The following is a 24740-nucleotide window of genomic DNA, read 5'->3' as shown; positions in this document are numbered from 1 at the left end:
GAGGTCAGAGCGACGCAAAGCCGATGTCAGTTTCTGAAAATATTAAAGGGCTCATTAGTTAATCGTCAATAACTCCCATGTGAACGGAGCTGGTATATGAACACACGATCAGTAATCAGTCCCACACCCTCTGCCCCGTCCCTACAATGGGTTAATGAACAACACGAAGCTCTCGTTACAGGAGATCGCAGCTCTTTCTTTTGCTGATTTGGTGGCTCTGAAAAGAGCCGTTGTTGCACTTGGTGGTGAATCTTGGAGCCGAGGCAGGGGGAGTCTAGGCGCGCTCCCCGCGAATGCGGCGGGCAAGCTGGATGTCTTTGGGCATGATGGTGACTCGCTTGGCGTGAATGGCGCACAGGTTGGTGTCCTCAAAGAGCCCCACCAGGTAAGCCTCGCTGGCCTCCTGCAGGGCCATGACGGCCGAGCTCTGGAAGCGCAGGTCGGTCTTGAAGTCCTGAGCGATCTCCCGCACCAGGCGCTGGAAGGGCAGTTTGCGGATCAGCAGCTCGGTGGATTTCTGGTAGCGGCGGATCTCCCTCAGAGCCACGGTGCCGGGTCTGTAGCGATGAGGCTTCTTCACTCCGCCTGTGGCCGGAGCGCTCTTCCGGGCCGCTTTGGTCGCCAGCTGTTTGCGAGGAGCTTTCCCTCCGGTAGATTTGCGCGCTGTCTGCTTGGTCCTGGCCATTTTCTGAACGAATCTGGGACACAAGGATTTTTAATGCGGAGCCTCCTCTGGGGCCTCCTTTTAAAGTGTGTGAGGGTCCGCCCCGGGGCTGTGATTGACTGCAGCCCGACGCCAATCAAGTTTGAACCAAGCACCGAGAGTGAAAATGAAGGGCGGGGATTTCTGGGCCTTGATTGGCTGAACTGAAACTGACAGTTGGTCAATTTCAAAAAGCCCGCCAATTTCACAGTATCAACCAACAGAGATTAAATAAACTCTAATTTCCCGCCAGCAGTTTAAGAATCCCGCTCTTTATAACGGCGATTGTGCCCCATTATAAGTCACCAAGTCCATTTCTCTGTAACATTCCGGTTTAAATTCTGTTCCATTCCCTGATCGGTCTGTACCGGGCGGGAATAAATCCCCGGTCACTGCTTCCTGTAAACATTAAGTCCCGCATCGATCCCACCAGTGCCGTCCCGTTTAACCGATTCTCACAGAAACCTCACATGACAGGAATTATCTGTGAGGGGAGACTGTAATGTCTGGGTAAAGGGGACTGTGTATCCCACCCGGTAATTGTGACTGTCAGCCGAAGTTTCTGATCTCTCAATTTACAATAGTTGTAAAATATTTAATAATTCCCATATTCCTACAGCGACTACACTCCAAAAGTACTTGATTGGTCTTGAGGCGTTCGGTGGTCGTGAAAGGCGCTATATAAATCCAAATATTTCTTTCCATTAATTAAACAGCCGAAATCATTTCCCAACCAAACTGCCCCATCCCCAGGTCGCTGCTCTCTCTGTGAGGCGGTGGGTGGCTCTTAGAAGAGCCTTTGTGTTGTGTTTCGGGGGGAAAGGGTCAAGTTATTCAGCCGCCGAATCCATAGAGAGTGCGGCCCTGCCGTTTCAGAGCGTACACCACATCCATGGCAGTGACCGTCTTGCGCTTGGCGTGCTCAGTGTAGGTGACTGCATCCCTGATGACATTCTCCAGGAAAACCTTAAGTACCCCGCGGGTCTCCTCGTAGATCAAGCCTGAGATCCGCTTGACACCACCACGGCGAGCCAGGCGGCGGATAGCTGGTTTGGTGATGCCCTGGATGTTATCACGGAGCACTTTACGGTGCCGCTTGGCTCCGCCTTTACCCAGTCCTTTGCCTCCTTTACCTCGACCAGACATGATGACGGTTACTCACTGAAACAGCCGCTGAATGAGAAGGAGCTCCTCCCGGCTCCTTTTTATAGAGCCGGAGCCGACCTGACTGAGAAAGTGCAGAGTGAGAGAGGCGGGAAGGGGAGGAGACAGAGTCAAGATTGACAGACAGAGCAGAGAGCGGCCTCTGGTCTTCCAGCTCCGCCTCCAGCTTTCTGAAGCCGCCAATTTCAAACTGTTTTCCCACAATAGAACCGAGACACAGCGCTCTGCACAAACCCTTAAAGACTCGGAATTCATCTTCAAGGCTTCCATGAATCAGAAGCTTTTAAATAAAGTCCCGTTACAATGTAAATGGGGACTTTTCAGAATGGCAGGCAGTGACTAGTGAGGTACCGCAAGGTTCTGTGCTCGGGCCCCAGCTGTTTACACTGTACATTAATGATTTAGATGAGGGGATTAAATGTAGTATCTCCAAATTTGTGGATGACACTAAGTTGGGTGGCAGTGTGAGCTGCGAGGAGGATGCTATGAGGCTGCAGAGCGACTTGGATAGGTTAGGTGAGTGGGCAAATGCATCGCAGATGAAGTATCATGTGGATAAATGTGAGGTTATCCACTTTGGTGGTAAAAACAGAGAAACAGACTATTATCTGAATGGTGACAGATTAGGAAAAGGGGAGGTGCAAAGAGACCTGGGTGTCATGGTACATCAGTCATTGAAGGTTGGCATGCAGGTACAGCAGGCGGTTAAGAAAGCAAATGGCATGTTGGCCTTCATAGCGAGGGGATTTGAGTACAGGGGCAGGGAGGTGTTGCTACAGTTGTACAGGGCCTTGGTGAGGCCACACCTGGAGTATTCTGTACAGTTTTGGTCTCCTAACCTGAGGAAGGACATTCTTGCTATTGAGGGAGTGCAGCGAAGGTTCACCAGACTGATTCCCGGGATGGCGGGACTGACCTATCAAGAAAGACTGGATCAACTGGGCTTGTATTCACTGGAGTTCAGAAGAATGAGAGGGGACCTCATAGAAACGTTTAAAATTCTGATAGGGTTAGACAGGTTAGATGCAGGAAGAATGTTCCCAATGTTGGGGAAGTCCAGAACCAGGGGTCACAGTCTAAGGATAAGGGGTAAGCCATTTAGGACCGAGATGAGGAGGAATTTCTTCACCCAGAGAGTGGTGAACCTGTGGAATTCTCTACCACAGAAAGTTGTTGAGGCCAGTTCACTGAATATATTCAAAAAGGAGTTAGATGAAGTCCTTGCTACTAGGGGAATCAAGGGGTATGGTGAGAAAGCAGGAATGGGGTACTGAAGTTGCATGTTCAGCCATGAACTCATTGAATGGCGGTGCAGGCTAGAAGGGCCGAATGGCCTACTCCTGCACCTATTTTCTATGTTTCTATTAACAATCGCGAATATTCCCGCCGATATACAGCCCCTTCCCTGTCAATCTCAGACCTTGTTCCATCTCCCCACACTTCCTCTCACAGACGGGTTTAGCAGTTTACAAACACCTTATTCCAGCTGATTTGGAGAATGTGGTGCTTGGGGTTTGAGTTGTGAGGCGAGGTATCTCCGCCAGTATCACCGTCTCACAGAATCTGTGAAATGACAATGACCGGGAACTGAGACTGGAGCCGAACACATTCCCAGTTATAGTGAGGCCCGGGCCGGACATCCCATTCTCTGTGTGTTTTATTGCAGACACTGGGGGATGGGTGAGTGCAGCCAATGTCAGCGAGTCACCAGGGATCCTGGATTCATGTTCAATGATTTCTGTCTGAAATCTGAGCCCGGCCCCGGGACAGGGATCATTTGATTCGGGGATCAGCTCTTTTCTGAGAGGCGTGGGTGGCTCTGAGAAGAGCCTTTGGGTTCAGATCTTTACAAGTTGCACTTTTTATTTACTTTTTGGGCGCTGCTTTCTTGGGTTTTGCTGATTTGGCGATGGCCCTCAGTTTTTTCACCTTTTTGGCCGCCTTTACCTTTGTGCCTGAGGCCTTCTCGGGGCTCTTGGGCTTCGCCGCCGCCTTCTTCCCAGCCGCTGCTTTCGCTGTCTTTTTTACTGTTGGCGCCTTCTTGGCTGCTGGTTTCTTGGTTGGAGATTTCTTGGCTGCTGGTTTCTTGGCTGGAGATTTCTTGTCTGCTGGTTTCTTGGTCAGAGATTTCTTGGCTGCTGGTTTCTTGGTCAGAGATTTCTTGGCTGCTGGTTTCTTGGCTGGAGATTTCTTGGCTGCTGGTTTCTTGACTGGAGATTTCTTGGCTGCTGGTTTCTTCACCTTCCTTCCCACTTTCCCCTGGTTTTCCTTCTTAGCGACTTTGAAGGAGCCCGAGGCGCCCGTGCCCTTGGTCTGCACCAGGAAGCCATTTGTCACATTCCTCTTGATACTGAACCTGATCTGGGACCCGCGCTTCTCCACATCCACGCCTTTGGCCGCCAGAGCCTTCTTTATCGCGGCCAGGGACATCCCCTTGCGATCGCTGCGATCGGCCACAACCTTGAGGATCTGTTCGCCCATCGTGGGACCGGCTGGCTTGGAGCGGGGAGCCGCCTTCTTCTTCTTACTGGGAGCCTTGGTTTGAGCGGCGGCGGCAGGAGGAGCGGTTTCGGCGGCTGCAGTGTCAGTCATGTCGGCGGCTCTGTAGAAAATCTCTCTGACAGTCAGAGCTCGGTCAGAAATGAAACGAGAGGCGGCGGCACAGAGCAACTTAAAGGCAGCGAGCGGACGGGGCGGAGACCTCCTGCTGTCAGCTCCCCGCCCCTCCAGCCTCTCTGTGTTTCTCTCTCCTCATTAACTGTCCGATTCCAATTCAACCCGGGCCCTCCAGATTCCCAGACTGGCCTCTTTCTGTCCCGAACACCGGGATGTTTGTTGTCGAGAAAGTTTCATCCGAACTGAAGGCAGCAATTTGGATTTAAACCCGTTTCATTGCTGCACTGATCGCGCTCTCTCACGCGATCGCGGACATTTTCTCTGTTTTTCGACTGAAATTTGAAATCACTTCAAACTTGACGTTTAATTCCCACTTTAGACCTGAGCAGGGCAGCAGGGCGATCCTGTGACAGGGAAATCTTTGAATTTTACACAAGAGGGACTCTGGAATCCGGCAATGAGACGGACACACAAACACAGTGATATTCGTCTCACCGGCCCGCCCCTTTAACACACTCTCGCTCACACAATGTTCACAATCTGCACATTCACAGCACAAACTGTCCCAGATTTACAGCTCCCAGCACAGGGTTTCCTCTCCGCTCGGCCTGTGCTGCAGATTCTCGGGGTTAGTTGTAGTTTCCCAGCTCAGTAAGTGTTAAACACTCTGAGACCGGCGCCCCTCACAGTGCCTGTTCCAGATTCAGGGGCAGGAGCCAATCACAGCAGAGGTTGGCTTAACCCATATCTGCTGTTAAGTTGTTATATTGTTCGCACGCAGAAATATGTTTGCTTAACGTGAAAATATAAATTATGTGTTCACCGTCGCACCAGCCTCTTTGTGTCTCTCTCTCCTCCTAAACGGAGGGACATTTAACTGTAACTGGTGTCCTATCCATCTCATACTCAACACCCAGAGATGGCTATCAGAGAGAGCGACAGAGACACAGTACCAGTCTTAAACTCCCTAACTGTGTCTGCTTATTACGCTCTATGATACTATCACATATTCATGTACAGCATCAGCGGAAAAGAGAGAGAGACAGGCACAGTATCAGTCTTACATTGTATATCAGTGTCTCCATATTACACTCAGTCACAGTGCCACACCGTCATGTATTGCACCAGAGAGAGAAACAGAAACATTCTCAGTGTTGTACTTCCAACAGTGTTTCCACATCGCGCTAAATAACAGAATCCCGCCTTCACAGACAGTTCAAGAGAAAGGGGGATAGCGGCAGAGAGAGAGTGGGCTGAGAGAGAGAGAGACAGGGGAGGCAGGGCGGTGAGACACAGAAACATGCACAGTATCAGTTCCAGACTGACCTGTGAGGTCCGGTTTTATCCTGAAAGATCCCATTGGAGAGACATAAGATGCAGTCCCCTCTCTCACTGATATTGTACCACAGACAGACACATTATTAATCCCACACTGCGGGACAGTGTCAGAGAGTGAGAGAAACAAGGTCCCATATTTAACCCTCGCTTGCCTGTTGTACTCTCTGTAATCTTGCAGCTCAGGGCCGTTCGGTATTACACTCAGTGACCGAATGTCTCACTCTGATTAAATTAATCTGGGACAGTTTCTGTCAGATATTAACTCCTGCACAGTCCCAACAAACACTCCTACTCCCCCGTCCCTCCGATGTTTCTGCAGGATTGCTTTGTGAAGACGGGCTCACGAAGTGAAAAACACACTGCACGGAATGATCCCAAATTGAGCATCTCAAAGGGGCAAGGCCCCCATCTTTAAACATTTTCTGCCCTTGCCCCCCAGGCCCAGTTCCTTTGCTCAGATTCTGATAAAAGTAAATCGTGAAAAGTGCACTTTGATTTTTAAAGGCTGAATTATTACAGCGAGCTGCGCATGCGGGGATAAGCCCCGTGTCGATTTCCAGTGAGCAGAAGAGCGCATGCGCTCTCCCCTCCCCCAGCCCTGCCTGTGAGTGCCATTCACTCAGTGAGCGGAAGAAGATGGTTTAAACAACCGGGAATTGAGACACCACAGCCCCGGGGTAAGGCAGTGAGCAGTAGCCTCCTTACAGCAGCACATCGCTTTGGGAGCGTGTCCGCAGATGGGCTCAGAGATCGGCACTGAGTCCGGGGGGAGTCGGGGTCTGTGTGTAACAGGTGGAGTGGAGCAAGAACTGGTCTCAGTGCGTGGAGTGAGTGGGGGAAGGGAGAGGCCATTCTCGGGCTGTGTGTGGACAGCGTGTGTCCCGGGTAAGGGAGACAGAATGGGAAGGATCTGCTGTTTACAATCATTGCTGCTTTCTTCCTGCAAACCAGTAGTGAACGTTCCTGCTTTCGTTCCAGTCTCACTGTGTTTGTTGTCATTGGACAGTGAGCAGTGGAAGCAGAGCCGGACACTGAGGATTTATACAAGGAGCATCTATTGCAGGCACCGGGTGAGAAATGTGAAAGACACGTTTTAAACAGCGGCTCTTTGTTTCTGGTTGAACGGTTAGTGCCCTGGGAAAGGGGAGTAGCAATCTGAGCTGTGTAAAAGTCCGTGCTCCATCGGATAGTCCCATTCCTGAAGCAGGGCAGGGGTTGGGTTGTGTCTGGATGTCAGTAAATTGCTGTAAATCTGCCCAACACACTTGGTGTGCAGAAGCCGAGTGCTACATTACTGCAGTGGAGTCAGACACTGACACTGTTTGTATCGCTGGCTTCCCTTTGCGAATGATCATAATGAATATTAATTGAACGATTACATTCATCACTTTCGTCTTTTTTCTACCTCTCCTATTCTTGAATGATCAGAGATACCTTCTCCTACAGGCAAGGAATTGAAGGAACCGGAACAAATGTGAAGTTTCCTCCACCTGAGACATAAGGAACAGTGTATCCAGCTCCTTCTCACACACAGTAGGTACGGTACCTATCACAGTGTGCGGGTACGCAGACAGGTTATCCGAATTAAACATGTTTGTGGTGCTGAATGGCTTCCTCCTATTCCTGTGCAACAGGCCTGAGGGGGCTGATGGCCACCTCCTGTTCCAATTTAACAGACTGGAGATACTGAGTGGCCTTCTCCTGTTCCTAATGTAATAAACATGAGGGGCTTAATGGCCTCCTCCTGTTCATATGTAACAAGCTCTAGGGGCAGAATGACTTCCCCCTGTGCCTATGTATCAGGCTAGAATGGGATGAATGGCCTCCTTTAGTTCTTATGTAACAGGTTCCAGGGGCTGAATAGCCACTTCTATTCCAGTGTAACAGACTCCAGGGACTGAATGGCCTCCTCCAGTTCCGATATAACAAGCTCGCGGATCTGAATGTCCTCCTCCCGTTCCCATGAAACAGTCCCGTGGGGATGAATGTCCTTGTCCTATTCCTAGACCTGAGGGGCAGAATTGTGTCATCCTATTGCTTTCGAACTCCAATTGCTGAATGGCCCTCTCCAGTTCTTAATGTAATATGCTCGAGGAGCTGAATGGCCTTCTCCAGTTCCAAATGTAATAGGCTCAAGGAGCTGAATGACCCTCTCCAGTTCCAAATGTAATAGGCTCAAGGAGCTGAATGGCCCTCTCCAGTTCCAAATGTAATAGGCGCGAGGAGCTGAATGGCCTCCTCCTGTTCCTATATAACATTCTCGAAGGGTTGACTGGCTTTCTCCTGCTCCCATGTCACAGGGCCAAAGGGCTGAATGGCCTGCTTATGATCCTAATTTAACATGCTTGAGAGGCTGAATGTCCTCCTCCAGTTCCTATATAACATGCAGGAGGGGCTGAAAGGCCTCCTTCAATTCCACTGTAACAGACTCGAGGGACTGAATGGCCTCCTCCTGTTCCTTATGTAACAGGCTCGAAGGGCTGATTTGCCTCCAAGTTCCATGTGCTGAAAGGCCTCCTCAAGTTCCCAGATCCAAGGACTGTTCTTCCCCGTTGTTTTGGAAATAGCATCGGGCAGTAAACAGGAGCTCAATGTTTCTTGCCCACCAGCTCTCTGATCAGGCTCCTCGCGCTGATTATGTTTTCTCATCTCACTCAAACATCCCCAAATGTTGCTTTCTTTTCCATCACCTCTCGAGTTATTAGCCAAGTTTTCATCGAGCAAATCGTGATCTCACCAGTAACAGCACTTTGCCGACGGTTATCCACGAGGCTGCTTCTGACATTTTCTTCTGCGTAAATGTTAACCACCGTAAGTAACTGAAAAGCTTCATTTCTATACCAACAACAAACACTTGCATTTATGACAGATACAGAATAATTCTCACATTCACTCACTGTACCCCTGACTGACAGATGCAGAATGAATCCCACACTCACTCACTGTACCACAGACTGACAGATACAGAGTTAATCCCACACTCACTCACTGTACCAGAGACTGACAGATACAGAGTGAATCCCACACTCACTCACTGTACCAGAGACTGACAGATACAGAGTGAATCCCACACTCACTCACTGTACCAGAGACTGACAGATACAGAGTGAATCCCACACTCACTCACTGTACCACAGACTGTCACATACAGAGTGAATCCCACACTCATTCACTGTACCACTCACAGACAGATACAGAATTAATCCCACACTCGCTCACTGTACCACAGACTGATAGATACAGAATGAATACCACACTTACACACTGTACCACTGACAGTTATGGTTTATATAATGTACTAATAGCTAGTCTCTACTCCAAATATTTCTGAATCGCATTTGTCCAATATAATGAAAAACTTTTGTCTGTTGGGTTCATCTCTGATCTGTAAATTTCACAGATATAGGATAAAACACACTCTCACATACCAGAAACTGACAGATACAGAATAAAACTAACACACAGATACAAAAACTGACAGGTGCAGAATAAATCCCACACTCACATACCAGAAACCGGCAGGTATAGAGGAAACACACACTCACACACCCCAGAATGAGAGATGCAGAATGAATCCCACATTCACATTGCACAAACTGACATATAAAGGTAAAAATTCACACGCAGATACCAGAAACTGACACCCCACACTTCTGCCACAAACTGACAGGTACAGAAAAAAACACAATGAATCTCAGAAACTGACAGGTACATATTAATTCCTACACTCACACAGCAGTAACTGACAAGTACAGAATAAAACCCACATTCACATAGCAGAAACTGACAGGTACAGAATGCAATCCACACTTAGATACCAGAAAGTGACCGCTACAGATTAAAACCACAGTCACTCATCAGAAAATGACAGGTATCGATTAAACCCCATACTCCCATACCGGAATCTGACAGGTACAGAATAAAATCCATACTCCAATCTGAAAAACTGATGGATACTGGTCAATATCCACACTCACATACCAGAAGCTGACGATACAGGTTAAAGTACACACACTCATATCAGAAACTGACAGGTACATGATAAAACACACACAGACATAACCGAAACTGACCGATACAGATAAAGACCACACTCATCAGAAACTGATAGATATAGAATAAAACGCACACTCACACATATCAGAAACTGATAGGTACACAATAAAACCCACACTCACATATAAGAAATTGACAGGTAGACAACAAAACCCAAACTCACATCTCAAAATTTGACAGGTACACAATAAATCCCAACTCACATAGCAGAGACTGACAGGTACAGAATAAATCTCACATTCACTTCACAACAACTGACAGGTACAGAATAAAACACACACTCAGATACCAGAAACAAAGAGGTACAGTATAAATCCCACATTCACATCGCAGAAATGGACGGGTACAGTATGAAACCCACACCCATGTATCTGAGCAATAATATGCAAGTAAAACCCATACACGCCTGTCAGAAACTGACAGGGAAACACATGCCAGAGGCTGACGGAATGAGTAAAACAGTTTAGGCACTCGTACTCCAGTGTCAGGCTCACACAATCATTTTTTCAGTAATTCGGATGATAACTAATATGCTCGCAATGTGGCCCATTTAATTAGTGATAAAAGCAACTTGTGAAATAATCCCATTTTTGCTAATTTAATTTGTGACAAAAAGATGGTCTGAACATGCGCTAAATACACGCTGCTCCTCCCCTCCCCACAGTGTTTAAACCAACGGGAAGGGCTCATGTGAGCTCCCCTCCCCCAGCTCTGTCAGCGGCTGCCGTTTCCTCTGTGCTGGGCTGATGATCGTTGAACACATCAGGGAGCGGAAATATCCCAGGCCCGAGTAAGGGAGCAAACAGCAGCCTCCTTACAGCAGCTCATCGCATTGGGACTGTGTCCGCAGATGGGCTTTGAGTCGGGGTAAGTTCAGCGGCAGTCGGGGGCTGTCTGTAAGAGGCAGAGTGGAGCAGGAAGTCGTTCCAGAACATGGAGTGAGTGGGGGAAGGGAGAGGCCATTCTCTGGCTGTGTGTGTTCCGTGTAAGGTAACAGAGAAAGTAAATCACCTCGCTCTTTCAAATCATTGCTGCTTTCTTTCCCCAAATCAGTAGTGAATGTTCCTGATTCAGTTCCAATCTCAGTGTCTGTTGTTCTTGGACATTAAACAGTGTAAACAGAGCCTGGATGTGAGGAGTGTCACAAAGTGCATCTACTGCAGATACCAAAAGAGGAATGTGATAGGAGACATTTCAAAAATGGGTTATTTTGTTTCGGTGCGTTGAATTCTCCAAAACCATGTTGCTGGTGATCGAGAGATACATTGTCGCTCCCTCAGATACATCAGCATCTGGTAACTGTGACATTCTGTTAATGACACAGGCCCTCAGCTCGGTTTCAATAGACTGAGAACAATTGTTGTACAACCCAGGTACCTGTGGTTATATTCCAGGAAGCGATTCAGAATTGTACAGGTAGTCCCATGGGAGTGGGAGATATAAACCTGGACTGTGCCAATCGGGTGTCCCATTCATGGACCAGTGCTGGTTTTGGGTTGTGTCTGGATGCTGATAACTTTCTATAGAACTGTCCTACACACCTGGTGTGGAAAATCTGAGTGTCGCTGTACTGCAGTGAGGTCAGACAAGGACTCTGTTTGTATCACGGTTTCCTCTCTCCAGATACTTTACTTTATTATGCACAAACACATGAATTATAAATTTATTCTCTCCATTGCCTGTCCATATCATAACTAATAGTGTTCTCCTATTATTATTCTCAGAGCAAAATACTTCACCAAGCCAGAATAAATTTGATCTTTCCTCAACCCGGAACACAAGAAACAGTGCAGGCAGCTCCTTCTCACACACAGTAAGTACATTATCACTCAGAGCGCAGAGACACAGAACTGACCGCAATCATATTGCCACAGATAGCAGAAGCTGTCAGTCCCACAGTGATCCAAATTCCCAGAGTTATGCTATGAATCCCACAGTCACTTGGAGCAGTACAATAATATGTTGTTCCAAAGTCCAATCATATTGCATTGAAAGGCAGATCCTTTACTCAGACACATGAACAGATAGACACTGACACGGTGTCAATCCACACTGGTGTCTGTACACTGACTCTCAAACCCAACTGCTGTCATACAAGAGCAGAGAAACAGAGGTAATGGCCTGAACCAAACCTCCTCCTGAGACAGTCATCGGTAATCGCAAACTATCATCCGCCTACAGCAGGTGGAGAAGGAACCAAATCCAACAGTCACAAAGAGCAAGAATAGCTCAGTACAAGAGACTGTCAATTACATAATCAATCCCACACTCACACATCACCAGTCGAACAGATACATAATCAATCCCACACTCACACACATCACCAGTCTAACAGATACATAATTAATCCCACACTCACACACATCACCAGTCTAACAGATACATAATCAATCCCACACTCTCACACATCACCAGTCTAACAGATACATAATCAATCCCACACATTCACACATCACCAGTCTAACAGATACATAATCAATCCCACACTCTCACACGTCAGCAGTCTAACAGATACATAATCAATCCCACACTCGCACACATCACCAGTCTAACAGATACATAATCAATCCCACACTCGCACACATCACCAGTCTAACAGATACATAATCAATCCCACACTCACACACATCACCAGTCTAACAGATACATAATAAATCCCACACTCTCACACATCACCAATCTAACAGATACATAATCAATCCCACACTCTCACACATCACCAGTCTAACAGATACATAATCAATCTCTCACTCACACACATCACCAGTCTAACAGATACATAATCAATCCCACACTCTCAAACAGTAACAGAAACTGACAGCTACAGAATTAATCCCACACTCTCAAACAGTACCAGAGACTGGGATTAACATAATGATTCATACACTCAGACACATTGAATGACAGATTGAGAAAGAATCACAATCACCTCCAATACCTGAGATTGACTGACTGATTGAGAGTGAAACCCACACTCCCCTACCAGGCCCTTACAGCTACAGACAAATACTCACACTCACATACCAGGGACAGATAGTTAGAGAGTGAACTCCAGTCACTCACCAGAAACTGAGAGGTACAGAAAAAAAACACTTCTGCATTCCAGAGACCGATAGATACAGAGTAATACCCACACTCGCTTTCCAGAGACTGATAGATAAATACCCACACTCACATTCCAGAGACTGATAGATACAGAGTAATATCCACACTCACATTCCAGAGACTGATTGATACAGAGTAATACCCACACTCACATTCCAGAGACTGATAGATAGAGTAATACCCACACTCACATTCCAGAGACTGATAGATACAGAGTAATACCCACACTCACATTCCAGAGACTGATAGATAGAGTAATACCCACACTCCCATTCCAGAGACCAATAGATACAGAGTAATACCCACACTCACATTCCAGAGAATGATAGATACAGCGTAATACCCACACTCACATTCCAGAGACTGATAGATAGAGTAATACCCACACTCACATTCCAGAGACTGATAGATACAGAGTAATACCCACACTCACATTTCAGAGACCAATAGATACAGAGTAATATCCACACTCACATTCCAGATACTGATAGATAGAGTAATACCCACACTCACATTCCAGAGACCAATAGTTACAGAGTAATACCCACACTCTCATTCCAGAGACTGCTAGTTACAGAGTAATACCCACGCTCACATTCCAGAGACTGCTAGTTACAGAGTAATACCCACGCTCACATTCCAGAGACTGATAGATACAGAGTAATACCCACACTCACATTCCAGAGACTGATAGATACAGAGTAATACCCACACTCTCATTCCAGAGACTGCTAGTTACAGAGTAATTCCCATGCTCACATTCCAGAGACTGATAGATACAGAGTAATACCCACACTCACATTCCAGAGACTGATAGATACAAAGTAATACCCACACTCACATTCCAGAGACTGATAGATACAGAGTAATACCCACACTCACATTCCAGAGACTGATAGATACAGAGTAATACCCACACTCACATTCCAGAGACTGATAGATACAAAGTAATACCCACACTCACATTCCAGAGACTGATAGATACAGAGTAATACCCACACTCACATTACAGAGACCGATAGATCGAGTAATACGGACACTCACATTCCAGAGACTGACAAATACAAATTAAAAACCACACTCCCATAACAGAAACCTACAGGTACTGATTAAAACCCTTACTCAAATATCAGAAACAGATAGCTACAGAATGAAACGCACACTCACTTCCCAGTGATGGACAGATACAGAATAAAACACCAGAGAGTGACAGATAGATAGTAAAATCAACACTGACCTGAAAGTGACTGACTGATTCAATGTCAAACCCCCAATACCACAGCTGTACCAGATACTTAAAGGCACAGAATGAAATCAACATTCATATAATAGCAACTGATGGGTACAGAAAACATACACACATTAACATACCAGTGACAGACAGGTAGAATGTGGTAAACTCCACACTCGCATAACAGAAACTGTGACCTATAGAATATAACCCCATTCATAACAGAAACAGACAGGTACAGATAAAAAGTGCCACATTCACACACAAGAGACTGACAGATACAGAGTGAAATCCACATTCACCCACTTGAATAAAACACACATTCGCATAACAGCAACTGACAGGAGTAAAACCCACATACACATCCCAGAGACTGACAGCTGTAGAGTAAAATCCACATTCTCATAAAAGTGACTGACAGATAAAAAATAAAACGCACACTCACATCCCAGAGAGTGAAAGATACAGACAAAAATACACATTTATGTTACTGAGATTGACACTTGCACATAATACCCAAACCCATATACCAGAAACTGACAGATACAGAGAAAAATTCACACTCAAATCCCAGAGACTGACAGATGGAGTAAAACCCACTCTCACATACCATAGACTGACAAATACAGAGTAAAATACACACTCACATACCATAGACTGATGGATACAGAATAAAACCCACACTCACATACCAGAAACTGACAGGTACAGATTAAAGCCCATATTCACATCAGAAAAACTGAAAGGTGCAGAATGAAGCCCCATTCAAATACCAGAAACAGACAGGTACAGACAGAAGCACACATTACCTGAAACTGACCGAGAGTAAAACCCACACTCACCTACCAGAGATTGAAATTTACCGATACAATCCACACATATAACAGAGACTGACAAGTATAGTGTGAAATCCAAACTCACACTCCGAAAACTGTTATATACAGAGTAAAATTCACACTCACATACCATAGTCTGAGAGATAGAGTAATACCCACACACAAATATCAGAAACAGACACAGGTAAAACCCACACTCACATATCAGAAAATGACAAGGACTGTGTTAATCCAACACTCACATACCAGAGAATGAAAGATACAGAATGAAACCCACACTCACTTACCAGTAATTGATAGGTACAGAGTGAAAACCTCCCTTCCATACCATAAACTTACATGTATAAAGGAAAAGCCACATTCGCTAACCAGAGACTGACAGATACAGAATAAATACTACACTCACTGGTGGGCGTAGTCTATAGGCCCCCTAATAGTATCTAAACTGTTGGATGGAGTATAAATCAAGAAATAATGGAGGCTTGTAAAAAAAGGAACCGGAATAATCATGGACAATTTTAATCTTCATATTGATTGAACAAATCAAATTGGCCAAGATAGTCTTGACGAAGAATTCAGAGTGTATCTGGGATAGTTTCCTTGACAGTACTTTGTGGAAACAACCAGGGAGCAAGCTATCTTAGATCTGGCACTATGTAATGAGAACATAAGAACATAAGAAATAGGAGCAGGAGTAGGCTACTTGGCCCCTCGAGCCTGCTCTGCCATTTAGTAAGCACATGTCTGATCTGATCATGGACTCAGCTCCACTTCCCTGCCCGCTCCTCATAACCCTTAATTCCCTTATCGCTCAAAAAATCGGTCTATCTCCGTCTTAATTATATTTAATGGCCCAGCCACCACAGCTCTCTGGGGCAGAGAATTCCACAGATTTACAACCACCTGAGAGAATAAATTCCTCCTCATCTCAGTTTTAAATGAGTGACCCCTAATTCTGAGACTATGTCCCCTAGTTCTAGTTTCCCCTATGAGTGGAAATATCCTCATTGCATCCACCTTGTCGAGCCCCCTCATTATTTTATATGTTTCAATAAGACCACCTCACATTCTTCTGAACTCCAATGAGTATTGGCCCAACCTACTCAACCTCTCATCATAAGTCATCTCCGGAATCAACCGAGTGAATCTTATCTTATCCAGTGCAAGTATATCCTTTCTTAAATAAGGAGACCAAAACTGCATGCAGTACTCCAGGTGTGGCCTCACCAATACCCTGTAAAGTTGTAGCAGGACTTCTCTGTTTTTATACTCCATCCCCCTTGCAATAAAGGCCAACATTCCATTTGCCTTCCTGATGACTTGCTGTACCCCATACTAACTTTTTGTGTTTCATGCACAAGGACCCCCAGATCCCTCTGTACTGCAGCACTTTGCAATTTTTCTCCATTTAAATAATAATTTGCTTTTTTATTTTTTCTGCCAAAGCGGACAACCTCACACTTTCCCACATTATACTTGGGACGGACTCCACTTGGAATGTGCTGGGGTTAGGGTCCTGGCGAACCGAATAACTAGGGCTGCAGAGAGAGCTTTAGTAATCAGTGGTGGGTAGGGTTCAGGTGAGCAGAAACCTAAAAGCTCAAAGAATAAGGTGAAGGCAATAGAGCAGTGTAGCATTGGGGGAAACAAAAACGGAACAGGAAGGGACAGAATCTATAAACATAAACGTGTATCAGAAGCTGGGGCCATAGCAGGATAAAAACCATGCTAACTCTGCTTGACTGAATTATGCTTTTCCAAATGTCCTGGGACAAATGTTAGGTGAACTGGTCTTGTGACACTGTTGTGAAGTGCCTTGGGACATTGTACTACGTTAAAGGTGCTATATAAATCAAAGTTATTATTATAGGAAAGCTGCAGGTTTATGCGTCGCCACCGAGATTCATCGAGACGTAGAGCGCATGTGTGGCGATCTTTGCAAAAGAGCAAAGTATGGGCGGGGCTACAGGATCCCAGTGAACCCAGCCAGAGTCAGCACCTTCAGGGGAGGAGAGGGAGAGGAACCAGTGAGTGTAGAACTGAACCCAGCCAGAGTCAGCACCTTCAGGGGAGGGGAACCAGTGAGTGTAGAACTGGACCCAGCCAGAGTCAGCACCTTCAGGGGAGGAGAGGGAGGGGAACCAGTGAGTGTAGAACTGAACCCAGCCAGAGTCAGCACTTTCAGGGGAGGGGTACCAGTGAGTGTGGGACTGAACCCAGACAGAGTTGGTGGTGAAAACTGGGAGCAGAGGATACGCTGTCTTCAGACGTGCGATGTGTTTGAATTTCAGCACAGGGAGGACGGAGAGTGCATAGGACAGTGATTTACAGCTTTGGAGGAAGAATAAGGGGTAAGCCATTTAGGACTGAGATGAGGAGAAACTTCTTCACTCAGAGAGTTGTTAACCTGTGGAATTCTCTATTGCAGAGAGTTGTTGATGCCAGTTCATTAGATATATTCAAGAGGGAGTTAGATATGGCTCTTAAGGCTAAAGGGATCAAGGGGTATGGAGAGAAAGCAGGAAAGGGGTACTGAGGTGAATGATCAGCCATGATCTTATTGAATGGTGGTGCAGGCTCGAAGGGCCGAATGGCCTACTCCTGCACCTATTTTCTATCTTTCTATGTAACAAGAGAGGAAAAAATGTTCCATGGAATCTAGAATTGTGTGTTCTGAATTTCTGCCCTGTACTTGCAGTAATGATTTTTGTAAACTCCTTTTCCAAGGTATTGGAAGGGGAGGATTTGCAGATGAGAAACTCAAACCAAACGGAATCACTCGATTCCTCCGGACCTGAATATCATCGGCCTTTGCATGTGGAAGGAGAAATGTTTGTCTGTTCTTTCTGTGGGAATAGATTTCAAACATCAGTGTGACTGGAAAAGCACCAAGACACACACACCCGAGTGAGAGTGTTCCAGTGCATTGACTGTGGAAAGAGCTTTAACCAGTTACACAGCCTGAAAAAACATTGCACCATTCACAGCGGGGAGAAACCGTACATGTGTTCTGTTTGTGGCAAGGCTTCAACTGATCATCCAACCTGGAGAGACACAAGGACACCTGCACCATGGAGAAACCATGGGAATGTGGGGACTGTGGGAAGAGATTCATTTCCCCGTCTGATCTGGAAATTCATCGACGCAGTCACACCGGGGAGAGGCCATTCACCTGCTCTGATTGTGGGAAGGGATTCAGTCGGTTATCCCACCTTCTAACTCACCAGCGAATTCACACAGGGGAGAGACCATTCACCTGCTCTGAGTGTGGGAAGGGATTCACTTGTTCATCCAACCTTCTAACTCACCAGCGATTTCACACTGGGGAGAGACCGTTCACCTGCTCTGAATGTGGGAAAGGATTCACTGTGTCATCCCGCCTGCTGACACACCAACGAGTTCACACTGGGGAGAGACCGTTCATCTGCTCTGTATGTGGGAAGGGATTCACTATCTCATCCATCCTGCTGATACACCAGCGAGTTCACACTGAGGAGAAGTCGTTCACCTGCTCCGTTTGTGGGGAGCGATTCGCTTGGTCATCCCACCTGCTGGTGCATCAGCGAGTTCACGCTGTGGAGAGGCCGTTCATCTGCTCACTGTGTTGGAAGGGATTCACTCAGTCATCCCACCTGCTGACACACCAGCGCATTCACACTGGGGAAAGGCCATTCACCTGCACTGAGTGTGGGAAAGGATTCACTCAGTCATCCCACCTGCTGACACACCAGCGCATTCACACTGGGGAGAGACCGTTCACCTGCTCTGTGTGTGGGAAGCGATTCACTCGATCATTCCACCTGCTGAGACACCAGCGAGTTCACAAGTGACTGCAGGGTTTGGCTACTACTGTTATCCCAGACTGAATCGTGTTCATTCTGACCGTTGGGGTTTCTTTCTGCTGATATTGATTACCCTATAACTGGGCTGGAGTTTAATATTCTGGATATTTGACCAATTAATCAATGGGAAATGGGTCAGATAAAAATAATACTAATTGTGTTTGCATCTCATCATCATAGGCAGTCCCTCGGAATCGAGGAGGACTTGCTTCCACTCCCAAAGTGAGTTCTTTGATGGCTGAACAGTCCAATATGAGAGCCACAGACCCTGTTACAGGTGGGACAGACATTCGTCGAGAGAAGGGTTCGGTGGGGCTGGTTTGCCACTGCCTGTGCTTGGCCTCTTCATGCTCTTTGCGTTGAGACTCGAAGAGCTCAACGACCTCCCGGATGTACTTTCTCCACCTCGGTGGTCTGCCGCCGGGGTCTCCCAGGTGTCAGTGGTGATGTCGCACTTTAACAACGAGGCTTTGAGGGTGTCCTTATAACGTTTCTGCTGTCCTCCTTTGGCTCGTTTACCATGAAGGAGCTCGGCATAAAGCATTTGCTTAGGGAGTCTCGTATCTGGCATGCGCACTATGTGGCCTGCCCAGCGAAGCTGATCGAGTGTGGTCAGTGCTTCAATACTGGGGATGTTAGCCTGGTCAAGGACACGGCTGTTGGTGCGTCTGTCCTCCCAGGGGATTTGCAGGATCTTGTGGAGACATCTATACTTCACTCTTTAAAGGGATTTCTTCAAGTACTGAAAGCTGCAACAAATTGAGCTAAACTTTGTTCAACAATTGATAAAATTAATGGAATCTGCAGTTTGGCTTTGAATTTCTTTGGGATGGCGCTGGACATGATGTGCCTTGAAATACCTCCTGTGTCCAGTAGATGACGCTGTCCCTCCAATTAACTCCGACTGAGAGGTGCGTGACTCAAGCAGGAGGAACGAGGGCAGCTCAGGTTAGACACTGCACCCCACAGGGACATCACACATTGCCCCCTCCCTGGGGCAGCTCAGGGTCAGACACTGCACCCCACAGGGACATCACACATTGCCCCCTCCCTGGGGCAGCTCAGGGTCAGACACTGCACCCCACAGGGACATCACACACTGCCCCCCTCCCTGGGGCAGCTCAGGGTCATCACACATTGCCCCCTCCCTGGGGCAGCTCAGGGTCAGACACTGAATACACTGCACCCCACAGGGACATCACTCACTGCCCCCCTCCCTGGGGCAGCTCAGGGTCAGACACTGAACACACTGCACCCCACAGGGACATCACTCACTGCCCCCCTCCCTGGGGCAGCTCAGGGTCAGACACTGAACACACTGCACCCCACAGGGACATCACACATTGCCCCCTCCCTGGGGCAGCTCAGGGTCAGACACTGAACACACTGCACCCCACAGGGACATCACTCACTGCCCCCCTCCCTGGGGCAGCTCAGGGTCAGACACTGCATCCCACAGGGACATCACACATTGCCCCCTCCCTGGGGCAGCTCAGGGTCAGACACTGCACCCCACAGGGACATCACACATTGCCTCCTCCCTGGGGCAGCTCAGGGTCAGACACTGCACCCCACAGGGACATCACACATTGCCCCCTCCCTGGGGCAGATCAGTGTCAGAACTTGGAGTGGGAAAGGGAGGATGCAGTTGTCGTGGACCATGTAGGGACTAATGCATAGGTAGGGCTAGGTTCTGCTGAAAGAGATGGAGGAGTTGGGGTTCAAATGAAAAAGCAGAACCGCAAAGGTAATAATCTCTGGATTGTTACTTGAACCCCACACCAATTGTTACAGGGAGAAGCAGATTCGAACATTAAATGCATGGTTCAAAGAGTGGTGTGGGAGGCAGGGGTTATGCTTTACAGACACTGGCACCAGCACTGGGCAAAGAGGGAGCTGTTCCCTTGCCATGGGTTTCACTTGAGCTGGGCAGGAACCAGTGTCCTGGCGAATTGAATAACTAAGGCAGTAAACAGGGTTTTAAACTATTGAAGGCGGGGTGGGGAGATCCAGGAAAGTACAGCACGGTTTAGATTCAGAGAAAAAGCAAAAGAGACATGTCAAGGATCTAAAGCAGAGTTTTGGATAACAATAAGCAGAGTGGGTCAGGAAGAGACAGAGAGAGTAACAAAGGTAATAGGGCATTACGGACTAAGGAGACATCAAGGAAAAATAGAAGAAAGTCAAAGCTAAAAGCACTATATTTTAATGGACAAAGAATTCTCAACAGAATAGATGAATTAGTAGAACAGATAGAAATTAATAGGTTTGATCTAATAGCCATTACGGAGATGTGGTTGCAAAGTGACCACGGTTGGGAACTAAATATTTCAGGATACATAACTTTTAGAAGAGATGGCAAAATAGAAAAGGAGAAGAGGAAGCCCTGATAGTAAAGGATGGGATAAAGACAGTAGAGGGAAAGGATCTTAGCTCAGAAAATCAAGAATCAGTTTGGGTGGAGCTAAGAAACAGCAAGGGGCAGAAAACATTGGTCGGAGTTGTTTGTCGGCCCCTAAACCGTAGTGGTAATGTAGGGCACAGTATAAATCAGGAAATTAGAGGTGCATGTAACAAAGGTAATACAATAATCATGGGGGACTTTAATCTGCATATAGACTGGGGAAACCAAATTTGCAGTAATAGTGTGGAGGACGAATTCATGAAAAGTATACAAGATGGTTTTCTAGATCAGTATGTTGAGGAACCAACTAGAGAACAGGTTATTTTAGATCTAGTATTGTTCAATAAGAAAGGGTTAATTAATAACGTTATAGTAAAGGGGCCCTTAGGGAAGAGTGACTATAATATGATAGAATTTTACATTAAGTTTGAAAGTGATTTAGTTAAATCTGAAACTTGGGTCTTAAATCTAAACAAAGGAAACTATGTAGGTATGAGGGGAGAGTTGGTTAAGGTAGATTGGGAAACTACATTAAAAGGTATGATGGTAGAAAAGCAATGGCTATCACTTGAAGAATTAATACATAATTTACAACAAACACACATTCCTTTTTGGCACAAAAATCCCACAAGAATAGTGGTCCAACCGTGGCCAACAAGAGAAGTTAAAGATAGTATTAGATGACAGAAAGATGCTTAGAATGTTGCCAAAAAGAGCAGTAAGCCTGAGGATTGGGAAGATTTTGGAATTCAGCAAAGGAGGACCAGGAAATTGTTAAGAAAGGGCAAATAGAATATGAAAGTAAACTAGTGAGAGACAAAATAACAGACTTCAAATGCTTCTATGGGTATGTAAAAAGGAAAAGTTTAGTAAAAGTAAATGTGTTTCCCCTACAGGAGACAGGAGAAATTATAATGTGAACAAGGAAATGGCAGAGAAATTAAATGCATATTTTATGTCTGTCTTCATGGAAAGTGGTGCAAAAAACTTGCTGGATCTACTGGAGAACCCAGGGTCTAGCGAGAATGAGGAACTGAAAGAAATTAATATTCATCAAAAAATGGTACTGGAGAAATTAATGGGACTGGAAGCCGATAAAATCCCTGGACCTGATAGCCTACATCCTAGGGTATTGAAAAGGGTAGCTATAGAACTAGTGGATGCATTGGTTGTCATCTTCCAAAATTCCAGAGTCTAGAATGGTTCCTGTGGTTTGGAAGATAGCAAATGTAACTGAGCTATTTAAGAAAGGAGGGAAGAGAGAAAGCGGGGAACTACAGAGCAGTTAACCTGACATCAGTAGTAGGGAAAATGCTCGATTCTATTATTAACAACATGGTAACATGCACTTAGAGAATAATAAGATTGGGCAGAGTCAACAATTCGGTAGGCTGCAGCGATCTTCCAGAGAAACATGGAGAGCCTACTCAAGTCGGTACCAAGCACGGTGGTTTTTCAGGACGAAATATTGGTCATGGGTCAGGACACCGTCGAGCACCTACAAAACCTGGAGGAGGTCCTCCAGCGACTGGATCGCGTAGGGCTGCAGCTGAAGAGGTCAAAATGCATCTTCATGGCAACAGAAGTGCAGTTTTTGGGGAGAAAGATTGCGGCGGATGGCATTCGGCCCACATATGCCAAGACAGAGGCTATCAGAACGTCACAGAGCTGCGGTCGTTCCTGGGGCTCCTCAACTATTTTGGTAACTTCCTACCGGTGTTAAGCATCCTCTTAGAACCCCTACATGTGTTATTGCATAAAGGTGAGAATTGGATATGGGGAAAAAACAAGTAATTGCTTTTGAGAAAGCCAGAAACATTTTATGCTCCAACAAGCTGCTTGTACTGTATAACCCGTGTAAAAGACTTGTGCTAGCATGTGATGGGTCATCGTACGGAGTCGGGTGTGTATTACAACAAGCTAACGTTGCGGGCAAATTGCAAACAGTCGCATATGCCTCCAGGAGCTTGTCTAAGGACGAGAGGGCCTACAGCATGATTGAGAAAGAGGAATTAGCGTGTGTGTTCGAGGTAAAGAAAATGCATCAGTGGCAGTTTGGCCTCAAATTTGAGCTGGAAACCAATCACAAGCCCCTCATATCCCTGTTCGCTGAAAACAAGGAGATAAATACTAATGCCTCAGCCCACATACAAAGGTGGGCACTCACACTATCAGCGTATAACTATACCATCCACCACAGGCCAGGCATCGAGAACTGTGCAGGTGCTCTCGGTTGGCTACCATTGTCCACCACGGGGGTGAAAATGGCGCAACCTGCAAACTTGTTGATGGTGGCACAGCCCGCAGACTTGTTGATGGTCATGGAAGCGTTTGAAAATGATGAATCACCTGTCACATCCCGCCAGATTAGGACTTGGACCAGCCAAGATCCTCTGCTGTCCCTAGTAAAAAAAACTGTGTACTGCATGGGAGCTGGGCCAGCATCCCCGTTGAAATGCAAGAGCTAATCAAGCCATTCCAGCAACAAAAGGACAAGCTGCCCATTCAGGCAGACTGCCTGTTGTGGGGTAACCGCGTAGTGCTACCCAAAAAGGGCAGGGAGACGTTCATCTCGGATCTCCACAGCACACACCCGGGTATAGTAATGATGAAAGCGATAGCCAGATCCCACGTGTGGTGGCCCGGTATCGACTCTGACTTAGAGAACTGTGTATGGCAATGCCGCATGTGTACTCAGTTGAACAACGTGCCCAGAGAGGCACCACTAAGTTTGTGGTCCTGACCCTCCAGGCCATGGTCGAGGATCCATGTCGACTATGCGGGCCCGTTTCTCGGTAAAACGTTCCTGGTGGTGGTGGATGCTTTTTAAAATGGATTGAATGTGAAATAATGTCGGGAAGCACTGCCACCGCCACCATTGAAAGCCTGAGGCCCATGTTTGCCATCTACAGCGGGCCATGTTTCACCAGTGCCGAATTTAAAGAATTCATGACCTGCAATGGGATCAAACATGTCACCTGGGCCCCGTTTAAACCAGCCTCCAATGGGCAGGCAGAGCGGGCAGTACAAACAATCAAACAGAGCCTTAAACGAGTCACAGAAGGCTCACTCCAAACCCGCCTGTCCCAAGTACTGCTCAGCTACCGCACGAGACCCCACTCGCTCACGGGGGTGCCCCCGGCTGAGCTACTCAAGAAAAGGATACTTAAAACCAGACTCTCGCTGGTTCACCCCAACCTGCATGATCAGGTAGAGAGCAGACGGCAGCAACTAAATGTAAAAGATGGTCACGCCATTGTGTCACGGGAAATTGATCTGAATGACCCTGTGTATGTGCTAAACTATGGACATGGTCCCAAGTGGATCGCGGGCACAGTGATAGCCAAAGAAGGGAGCAGGGTGTTTGTAGTCAACTTAGACAATGGATAAATTTGCAGAAAGCACCTGGACCAAACGAGGCTGCGGTTCACAGACTGCTCTGAAC

General features: G+C 46.7%; 2 protein-coding genes across 19 annotated transcripts in view; one reads left to right on the top strand and one right to left on the bottom strand.

Annotated features, from left to right (window-relative positions):
• The window catches only part of LOC139273639 (zinc finger protein 239-like), a 332544-nt gene that overhangs the window by 64980 nt on the left and 242824 nt on the right, over positions 1 to 24740 (bottom strand). The window lies entirely within an intron of this gene.
• LOC139273629 (zinc finger protein 436-like) overlaps positions 1 to 24740 on the top strand; it is a 107902-nt gene that overhangs the window by 67592 nt on the left and 15570 nt on the right. For 4 of the 8 annotated variants that reach the window (XM_070890608.1, XM_070890607.1, XM_070890609.1 and 1 more), the window contains 3 exons: positions 7268 to 7358; positions 11602 to 11690; positions 17777 to 20331. In XM_070890608.1, coding sequence (XP_070746709.1) covers positions 18121 to 18879 — 759 coding nt within the window. In that variant the 5' untranslated portion in view covers positions 7268 to 7358; positions 11602 to 11690; positions 17777 to 18120 and the 3' untranslated portion in view covers positions 18880 to 20331. Of the gene's footprint in view, positions 1 to 6412; positions 6499 to 7249; positions 7359 to 8574; positions 8633 to 11601; positions 11691 to 17776; positions 20332 to 24740 lie in introns of those variants that run through there. The other 4 variants (XM_070890611.1, XM_070890610.1, XM_070890612.1 and 1 more) reach the window with 4 other exon arrangements.

This window comes from Pristiophorus japonicus, chromosome 9 (genome assembly GCF_044704955.1).
Source record: "Pristiophorus japonicus isolate sPriJap1 chromosome 9, sPriJap1.hap1, whole genome shotgun sequence".
Classification (NCBI taxonomy): Eukaryota; Metazoa; Chordata; class Chondrichthyes; family Pristiophoridae; genus Pristiophorus; species Pristiophorus japonicus.
Note: the sequence above shows the minus strand (reverse complement) of the source record. Positions and strands in the feature narration are given on the sequence as shown.